The sequence below is a fragment of the Maniola hyperantus genome, chromosome 8 (genome assembly GCF_902806685.2).
Source record: "Maniola hyperantus chromosome 8, iAphHyp1.2, whole genome shotgun sequence".
NCBI lineage: Eukaryota > Metazoa > Arthropoda > Insecta > Lepidoptera > Nymphalidae > Maniola > Maniola hyperantus.
In genome coordinates this window covers 10,312,085-10,322,751 of record NC_048543.1, presented here as the reverse complement: position 1 = coordinate 10,322,751, position 10,667 = coordinate 10,312,085, and the positions used below count along the sequence as shown (strand labels likewise).

Sequence of the window (10,667 nt, the reverse complement as noted above, 5' to 3'; positions counted from 1 at the left end):
TTAAAATATTAAAAAATAGACCCGATAAGCACATCTTCAATTTTCAAGTAAGGAGAAAGGATCCAAGAAACAATATACTCGTATTTTTCAGCGGAGTGTGTTACGTAGGTACGGTTTTATTTGACAGTTCAGTAAAATTATCACCACTATCATCTGTATCCCGACCACCAAAAAGAGTAATAGTAGGTACCTACTTAGAATAAATGATTTGAATTGAATTGAAGCCTGCACACAAAATTGGAAAAAATGTAATCCTATTGAATTGATACGAGTAATTTATTGATTTGTGGATAATTTAATTATACTTACAATTGACATTGAACATAACTTACGTGTATGTTATATTTAATATGTTAAAAATATGCGTTAAAAATATTTTCGCATAAAATTGTCTTTTAAATCGTAACAAGATGACCTTTAAACTTTGATTTTTACATTTATTGCGGTTATTATCGCTGTCAACATACCAGCTACTTGTACCTTTTGTATAAAAAAATCTTCCGGGATTGTCTACGGGCTCCGGTATATATAAAAACTATAAAATTATACTTATTTGTGTAATAAATACACAAGGTAACAAAAACCTGTTAAAATCTACATATTTAATAAAATCATTATTTATATTTTGAAATATATTATGACGTAGGTATACGTAAACATACCTACGGATTTCCAAATTTTTATATGGAATGTTTAAAATGCAGTTTTCCAAAATTGAACAAGTTATTTATTGCGACCTAGAGTTTCAGTTAAACAGCAGTTATCCGACCTCCGCTGGCCATGAATAATATTAAACTAGAAAAAGTTAATCTTAATAAACTGCTGTGAACATGGCTATGAATGTTCAGTCAATGACTTTATGTAGCACCCACTTGTTTTTTTTTTACCCTTTTACCTACACAAAATCTTGGCTAGGTCGCAAAAATATTTCCATTCTTATAATTTGTTCGTCTTGGTATTTCGACGGTTGCAAAGAACACGCATTCAACTACCATTTTGGCAAAATTCACTTTTTTACATAAATGAACTTGGATTTTTTTTATTCTATCATATTACAGATGAAAAATTCTTATTATTTTGCGATATTTCTCGTGTGGTATACAACTGCACTCATTTTTCGAAATACGACCAAGTAGGTACAAACAGACCAACAAGCCAGCCTAGATGCAGAAAAGAGTATAGATAAGACATCTAGGTACTGTTAAATTTAATAGTAATTCAATTTAAATTAAATTTAAATTAAATTGAATTCATGAAGTATTCGAAACTTTTAGCTTCTAAAACCTCAAGTGAATCGGCATTAACAATTGCCTAGGTAATTTTTAAATTTGAACAAAATAGCTTTTATTTAAAATATCCCAGTTTTGCCTCAAAAACCTTCTCCTGAAAAATCACGATTTTGTAGATATCCGTTTGTTCTTTGCGACAGTCAATTTTATCAAACAAAAAACAATTAAATCCATGTCGTACCTATTATAAAAACTAAACAACTAAATCATTACCTTCTCCATTCCTCGCAGACATTTTTTTAACCTTCGCGCAACATTGAACTTGAAAGAGCTCGACATTGACCTAAATTACAATCTATGGTTCAACGATCGAAAACGCATCGCTGATCAGATAATATATCAACCATAAAAATTCTTGTTCATAATATGCTTACGTAACAACATAATAATGTACAATGATCTAAATGTAAATAATAATCTAAAATACACTTTGGAGGATTTGTGTGGTGTTGCGTGATGGTGGTTCGTACCTATTGCTCGTTTGGCGACTTACTTTTTCTGCATGTCATATACTGCTTGTAATGCAAGCAATCGACATGGCTTAGCATCTAGAATAATTACTTAGCAAGCTGAAGTGACAACACGGGCAGATCGTGTCTGTCGCAGATCATAATGGCCGCTGTGGGAATGATGCGTTCTGGAGTCAAAACAGCGTTTCCGTAAGCGTAGCATGGGAAGACCTCTAACCCGATGGATCGACGAGCTCTGAAGTGGAAGGATGAGGAAGACTGGCGCGCTTTTAAAAAAAGCGCAGCAGTTGTAGTAGACCCCAAGCTATAAACGGAGCGCTTATAGTTCTGCCAACGTGATGCAAACGAAGAAACAATGAAAACCACCTCCTTTTTGGAAGTCAGTTAAAAATAAACTCTGATACAATAGGTACCTAAAAGTACGTGATATCCTAGTATTAAGAGTTAAGAAGTTCACATTCTTTCGGGAGGTCGAAGGTTCGATCCCGGGCACGCACCTCCGGTCACCTGATGTTAAGTGATTACTGCCGCCCATGAACATTTGCAGCACCAGAGGAACTGCCGATGCGTTGCCCGCCTTTCAGGAATTTGTTGGTCCACCCCTTGAATAAATAATCACTTAATGATTATATCACTTGCTTTAATAGTGAAGAAAAACCGTGAAGGAACTTGCGCCTGAGAGTTCTCCATAATGTTCTCAAAGTCCTGAAGTCTGCCAATCCGCACTTGTCCAGCGTGGTCGCCAAACCCTTCCGGGATGGAAGCGTTTTTGTTTGCATCAGCATCAACAATCCAACACCGGGTGGGTGATGGATTGTTGATGATGATGCAAATTGCAAACAAAGACGCTTCCGTCCCGGAATGGTCAATTTCGTTAGACACAATCTCTTCTTTATGGTAGCAGAAGTTTGCGGTTCATCGAATGTCTTATTGCCCACGTTATCTATTATGTGGGAACTGTAAAACGTCATGGGTATAATAATTACCTAGCAATAATGGGGTCAAGTTTATTGGGCTCGCTTGAGTTACCACACTTATCACGATCTGTACGTTACACCATCGCATTGCAACGGATATAATAATACGTAATGTCGAAATAACGTTATTAAAACTATAATAATTCATAGCCTAGTTGATTCTGATTGAAAGGAATGTGACGTGATTATTTACTTTGTCTTTAGTGGTTTTGCCCTGTGGTATTGCTTAGCCAATATACAGTAAATAGGTATGTATTTAAATAAAACACGCCACAGGTCGAGATGGCAATCGGGGTGGGAACGGCCCGCACACCCGCACAGCCAACGCGTTAATCCGTTGCGAGCGAGTGCGAGCGCTGGGCGGGTGTACGGGGCGTCCCCCGCCTCATACCTCAATTGTCATCTCGACCTGTCGCGTACTATAGGTAGGTCCACGGTAGGTCTATACATAATGGCAGGTCGGGACGATATCGAAAAGACAGTGGGAAAGACGTGGATGCAGCTTACCAAGAGCAGAAATGGCATACTGGTGAAGAGGTCTCTGCAGTAAACTGCAATCGGCTGTAGTGTAGTAATACGTGATCGTGACCTCAGCAATGGGCCGGTTGGATAATGAAGTTGTCAGTGAAGACGTAGGACAGATAGATAAATCTACTTAGTGGTTTTAATCATAATAATATGTCCGGAAGCTGAAGCTGAACTGCTGAGCTGAGCTGAGCTAGAAACTGTGGTAGCCTAGTGGTTAGGACGTCCGCCTTCCAATCGGAGGTCGGGGTTCGATCCCGGGCACGCACCTCTAACTTTTCGGAGTTATGTGCGTTTTTAAGAAAGTAATTAAAATATCACTTGCTTTAACGGTGAAGGAAAACATCGTGAGGAAACCTGCATGCCTGAGAGTTCTCCATAATGTTCTCAAAGGTGTGTGAAGTCTGCCAATCCGCACTTGGCAAGCGTGGTAGACTAGGTATGGCCAAAACCCTTCTCACTCTGAGAGGAGACCCGTGCTCAATAATGAGCCGGCAATGGGTTGATCATGATGAATATGTCCGAAACGATGCCGTTTAGATGTCTAGGATATGTTCATGTCGTAGGCATCTAAACGGCATCGTTCCGGAATGCAAAATATTTCAAAACATTTTTTTATTCCATTACAAGCTAGCCCTTGACTGCGATCTTACCTGGTGGTAAGTGATGATGCAGCCTAAGATGTAGGCAGGCTAACTTGGAAGGGGTTTGGCAGTTTTATTAAATTCATATCCCTTGTTGGTTTCCACACGGCGTCGTGTCGGAACGCTAAATTGCTCAGCTGAACGGCTTTGCCGGTAGGGTGGTAACTAAGTACGGCAGAAGCCTCCCACCAGACCAGGTACAGTTTAAAAATGATAAAATTCCAAATTGCCTCTGCCGGGAATCGAGCCTGGGACCTCCAGGGAGTGTGGCCTTACTCGCTCAAGCGATCACCGCCTGCGCCACAAATATAATATCACTAATCACTAGTTTATGCTCGTGACTTCGTCCGCGTGGACATTTTGTGGGTAGGTAACATCTTTGTTTCGCAATTGATGCGCAAAATTAATTTATCCATGAATCTTAATAATTTCTTATTCAATAAAAACGACAAAAAATAGCTTTTTCAATAAATATCTGTAGGCACAGTTATTTTTGTTAACTCGTGAAGGTCCGATTCAGTTTAAAAACAAAGGTTAATAACTGAGGTTAGTAACTTATTGACCTTACGGAAATATTCCTGTAGGTAGGTACATAATAATATAACAACCTGTTTTTGGTATTTCTTAAAATAAGTACCTACTTTTTTAAATAAACAAACCATCCAAAATACCTGCACTAAATTTTTTACAAAAATTAAAATGAGAAGGAAACAAAATTGAGTTCTTTAAAGCGTTTCATTGCAAGTCGAAATATTCACCTATATGATAAAAAGGTCAGTGTAGGTACAGTACGCGGCAGAAAATATTGTATATCGACCTTAAGAGAGAGATAGCGGCTTCGTAGAGCGTCGTCTCTGTCGTTGAGACCGACAAAACGTCACATAGAAATGAGTGCAAGGATAAAGCCGAAATCTCATTCTAAATGTCGATGTAGGTATAATAATTTTTAATAGCACTGTCATTTTCCTGGACAAAATATAGCCGATGTCCGTTCCCGAGATGCAAGCTATGAATCTCTGCACCTTGAAATCGGTTCAAAAGATGGGCCGTAAAAACGACGTAGCAGATAGACAGATACAATTTCGCATTTTTCTCGAGGTTCGATTCCCGGCAGGGCAATTAAGAAACTTAACTGTCTCTGGTATAAGGACTGTTATCGATTGAAAAACGTGGAATGGTCTCCAAGAATTATTAAGATTAGTTAGTAGATTAGTAGGTAGGTACCTACGCGACATACAAAACCAATGCGACTGGTAAGTATTTATTTCCTTCCGGAATAGCTACTAAATAATACATGTTAATAAGAGCAATTCATACGTTTTGTTCAGAATACATTAAAACCACATTAATTCGAGATAAAGTGCGGAAGGAAGGCCTGCAGTGACATAGACCTTGCTCCCACTTCCGGCGTCTATAGGAACTAGAATACTCCGAGTCCGGCCTTTGAAAATACTTGTAAATAATGACCGATATGACTGTCTTGATGTGTAATTGTATTAAGACGTTTCTAAAAGATAATAATATAATCGTATATCATAAAGTTATGACACATGATATGCTTATATTTTTATTCATAGTTTTTAATAATTGCACCTTAGGATTTTTATCACGTGAGACATGACGTACTAAGTAGGTACCCACATAATAATTTCTTTTCATGTTTTAGGGGTCACAAAAAATATTTATAAACTCACAAAATATATTATTAGAGCTACACTTAATAAGCTTCACTTATAGAGCTACACTTAGCTATAAAAGGGAACTACTATACATAGGAATCCAGTAACCCCGTTAAGTCGAGACGGAATAGGATAATATGGGAAAACCATGGAAAACTTTGTCCTTGCATAGCACACGTTACAAAACATTTAAAGTTTGGGAAACATTTGTCCAACTGTGAGATGTTAAATAAAATATCAAGAAATAAAAATATATCTCCTTTTAATGTGTTGTAGAGGTGTTAGAATTATTATATTCGTCTCCTTAGGTACGAAGTTTAGTAATCATTTTACCTTTTGCTCTAATTAACAATCTTGAGCTCTTAACAAACCACTGGCGCAAGCTTAAAAGTTGGAGCTTGCGCCAGTATGTAGTGACTTATATCCGTCCTCCGTCCTCCTTCTGCCTGCCGCTTTTCTTTGGAAGTATGATAAGTTGTTCATACTTCCAGGAGTTCCTGATGGTACGTATCACATGTCCAAAATATTATAGCTTTCTCGCCATAAGTAAACGTCAGTCGTCAGTACATCTGTAACCTTCCCCATTTAGTGTAGGTACTTGTAGTAAGTACCTACACTACTATTTTGTACGCGGTATGTCCAAGATAAATCCGATAATTTTTATAGTATAAGAAAATCTTATTTAACATTGTTACCTACTAAAAACCTTGTCCCGTCTTATTAATCAGTATTTGAACAAGGGCAGGCAACTGTCGCCCAACACGTCATTGTGAAACAAAAAGCTTAGGTAATAATAAAAACAAATTACAAAACCTAGTACCTATACTTACAACTATCTACATCCCTTTCATTTTATTTTCATTAGGGCCTTAACCGAATCATGAGAAAAAACTTTTGCTCGGCTTGATCGGATATGTACGAGTACTTTTCTGGTTAGTGGAATTTTACCTTTCAATTTGACAGTAATATAGAACACAGCAATAAACAGGAGAGCAAGCGCAGCGAGTGTATTTTTTTTTTTTTTTTAATTATAGCATGATCCCTTAACTCAATAATAATTATGCCTGAAACACCTAGCACATGTTATGCTGATCACGTGATCGCGGTAAATACGATCCTGCGTCTAAAAATGTTTTTTCCTCTGGTATCTGCTTTGCCTATAAAACAATCCAAGGTATCCATTAAAATAAACATGCTACTTAGGTACTTTTTATCCCGGAAAACCAAATAGTTCCCACGGCATTCTTAAAGGCCCATCCTCATAACCGATTTGTATGAAATTTGATACAGAGGTAGCTTACGTCCCGGAAATTGACATATGCAACTTTTTATCCCGGAAAATCAAAGAGTTCCCACTGGATTTTTAAAAACCTTAATCCACGCGGACGAAGTCGCGGGCATCATCTAGTTTTGGATGTGAGGATGACGCCAATAACGCTTTATTTTTTTACGTAAACGAGTATAAATGTAACAAACTAAAGTATCTTCATCACTTAAACTCGAAGACGATATTATTTCACGACGGCACAAGCGGCTTTGCATAATTTTCTGCAGACATATTGTGCGAAAGTAGAAGCGGCGCGTTATGCCTTCGACATCGAGCTGTCGCACCGCTTCTGCACCGACTAATCAGACTAGGCCTATGTGAGAGCCTCGATCCTGCTGCATTAGATGGTAGATGCCTCTGACGATTCAAAAATCAAGTAAAAGCTTAATTGAATAAAAACAATTATTTTATTTATTTATTTATTATGAAACTAACTATTCGCTTTACGAATATCTAAATTTACCAATGCACTTTCTTCTTCTAGCACAATGTCTACATCCGAAAAACATTTCTCTATTTCTTGAATAGTTTTACCTTTTGTCTCAGGTAAGATCTTGTGTAATATGAAAGTGAACATTGTCGACATTAGAGCATAGAAAAGAAATGCTCCATGCGAATCAAAATATTTAAAAATAAATGGAAAAATTTGTAAATTCATACCCATAATGATGTTAACTGATAATGTGAAAATGGATAAAAATAAACTTCTTCCCTTTAATGGTGTTAATTCACTAGAAAAACACATAGACATAATCATAGGACCGCAACTCATGCTTACAGAATATCCCATTATGAGAAATATAGTTAAATATTCATTTTCTAATATAACCCTTAAATGTATTAAATATAAATATAATGATAACATAAACAAAAACGTTATTCCTATAACTGATGATCCTAACAACAATGTACGGCGATTAAGAAACTTGGTAAGAAAGACTCCTACATACATTCCAAGAACAGTAATTCCGTCTAATACAAGCATTCCTGCATATGCCGTTGATTTTTTTACTGATATTGTTTGAATAATCTGTAATACATATCCAGTACAAGCCATCTTCCCTGAAAAATGATAAAGGCACATAGCAAGTATGGAGTACATTAGTGGTTTATGAAATTGTTTTGATTTGATTGTGTGATACATTCTATTGATGCTGTTCTTCTGATTGTCTCCGTGATATTCTTTCTTTCGTTTTAGATTATCTTGCTGCAAAGATATGAGTTGCTTAAGTTCTTCTTCAGAATTTTCGTCTCTTCCTTTGAGCCAACGATGACATTTTGCACACTCATCAAACCGTCCTTTAGTTGCTAACCATAGAGGTGACTCAGGCCAAAATAGTACAGTTATATTATAGATGCAACATATAAAAATCAATATACTAATATTTTTCCAGTGAAAGAAGGTTCCGATGGCGTTAGAGATCCAGACACCCCAATAAAATGTTGCAGCCTTAAAAGTAATAAGTATTCCTCTATACTTAGGGGATGTGTATTCAGTGAGTACCATGATTGATATTGAGAAAAGTACCGTGAAGATTATTCCTTGTAAAAACCCACTTATTAAAAGTTCAGTAGTACTTGAACTAAAGTAAAACAATGACACGCAAACCATCGTATTCACCCATGTAACAGCATATGGTATTTTTCTCCCAAATCGAACAGCAATTATAGGAAAAATTATCGCCCATGGTAGAGACCCATAATTAGAAATAGACGCTAGAAAAGAAATAAACAAAAATACATTAATATCTTGAACGTTTTAAACTTTGAAAATGACAAGCTGAAAAAAAACGTAGCTGTTTATTCTCGTCCAACAGAGCAATGCAAAAAAAAAGAAAGAAAGCAAGCCATGTCAGCTATAAAAGGTCTCCGATCATCATGTCGGAGGACAAAAAAGCGGACATACAAAAAAAAAAAAAACTTTATAGGTAAGTAGGTAAGTGTACTACCAAGTATACTCAATAAAATGCAAGGACAAATGTAACTGGGTACTAAGGTAACTGGGTACCTATATAATGTGTCATTGGACACGTCATGCGAAATTAAAAAATAAAATAATTTTATCTAAACACACTAATATCCTAGTGATCATAATGCCTAATAATTAGTAATTACCTTCATACCTACAATGTATTGTGATATTTCTAGTGCTTTTTAAACTTTGATACTTAACAGTTTGTAAGTCTATTGAATAGCCTACTTAGTACTTAGTAAATACTTACTCAACCAAGACATCATTTCCATGCTAATAATTTCGGTAGAATTTGCTTCTTTTCGTATCTGCGGTACAAAAACTGTAGGAGCACCAAAAAATAGCCCGCTAATGAAAAAGTATGATGTCACTCCACTGCATACGAATATCTGAGAAGAAATGAAAGCTTTTAAAAAATTAGTTGCTGGTGGTTTATCCTTCCTTGTTGGTATACTAGGGCCGTTACGAACTACTACGGTTAGGTACCTACTTACTAGAACTGTTTTCTCCGCATTTACAGTAATTTCAGTTTTATAGTAGGTATAAGGTATTCAGTTCGTTTTTTGCACGATAAATCAAAAACTACTTAGGTACTAGATTCTAAATAATATCTGTCCCGGCTGTACTAACGTGTTTAGTCGACGTTAGCCCGACTAGTTTCGAACCCATACGGGGTCCTTTTTCAAGGGAGTCCGTTCGCGCACGTGCCGCGGTTTTGAGTCAAAATGGATTCGAAACTAGAACCCGTTATAACAAATCCGTATGGGTTCGAAACTACTCGGGCTAACGTCGACTAAACACGTGAGTACACCGGGACAGATATTATTTAGAAAGGAAATCACTCACGGTAGTTTAAACGCTAAAATACTTACTAGATCTCGTTCAAACCAATTTACGGTGAAAGTTTGCATGGTAATGTACATCATATATTTTTTTTAGTCTTATCATTCTCTTATTTTAGAAGTTACAGGGGGGACACACACACACACATTTTTTACGTAAACTATTCAGTTTAGAAAAAAATGATATAAGAAACCTCAATATCATTTTTGAGACCTATCCACACGTATGGGTTTGATGAAAAAAAATTTTTTGAGTTTCAGTTCTATGTATGGGGAACCCCAAAATTTGATTTTTTTCTATTTTTGTGTAAAAATCTTAATGCAGTTCACAGAATACATCTATTTACCAAGTTTCAACAGTTTAGCTCTTATAGTTTGGGAAAAAAGTGACTGTGACATACGGACGGACAGACAGACATGACGAATCTATAAGGGTTCCGTTTTTTAGCATTCGGCTACGGAACCCTAAAAGCTTAATTCGAAAATAATTGGAAAAAATCTCACCTGTCTAAGTAAGTAAATCCTTGGAGACTTCGTTGAATTTGGTGGTAATTTATTTAACTCACAAGATGGTTCCATTTTCAATAAAAACAATAACTTATTATATATTATTTTATCTAGAATTTATAATGAGAACACGAGCACAAGCAGTCAGTTAATGTGCAAATTACTATAAGTAATTAGAAGTCTCGCCAAGCGTCAATTTTAAAGTTTTTGTCTAGTCTACAATTAGAGTATTTGCATCTTTTCGTCATAAATATAGCTAAAAAAGGACGGAAAATTACTCAAAATTTTACTACAAAAAACACTAGGTAGGTAAACAATAGGTAGGTACCAGTTACGTATTCGCCTAAAGACATGAGGTTTCACAGTGTTAAACTAAGTTTGTCTGTCCTTTTCTTGTTACATTGGTAGGAAAAAGATGCGAATACTCGAAAATTT

The 10,667-nt window shown here is 36.3% G+C and overlaps 1 protein-coding gene across 1 annotated transcript; it reads right to left on the bottom strand.

The window, feature by feature from the left end:
- Positions 1-7,341: 7,341 nt before the first annotated feature.
- LOC117984567 (facilitated trehalose transporter Tret1-like) lies at positions 7,342-10,307 on the bottom strand. Its single transcript, XM_034971194.2, has 3 exons — positions 10,230-10,307; positions 9,134-9,272; positions 7,342-8,627 (listed from the first exon to the last, which is right to left on the bottom strand). The coding sequence occupies exons 1-3, from the start codon at positions 10,302-10,304 to the stop codon at positions 7,342-7,344; spliced, it is 1,500 nt and encodes a 499-aa protein (XP_034827085.2). The 5' UTR covers positions 10,305-10,307.
- Between the last annotated feature and the right edge of the window lie 360 nt (positions 10,308-10,667).

What these genes read in the sequence shown, in the direction of transcription:
- LOC117984567 (XM_034971194.2), bottom strand. Translation starts at nt 10,304, where the DNA reads ATGGAACCATCTTGTGAGTTAAATAAATTACCACCAAATTCAACGAAG. An exon ending in GGATTTACTTACTTAGACAG is followed by an intron (nt 9,273 to 10,229) that starts GTGAGATTTTTT and finishes ATTTCTTCTCAG; the next exon opens with ATATTCGTATGCAGTGGAGT. An exon ending in GGAAATGATGTCTTGGTTGA is followed by an intron (nt 8,628 to 9,133) that starts GTAAGTATTTAC and finishes TTTCTTTTCTAG; the next exon opens with CGTCTATTTCTAATTATGGG.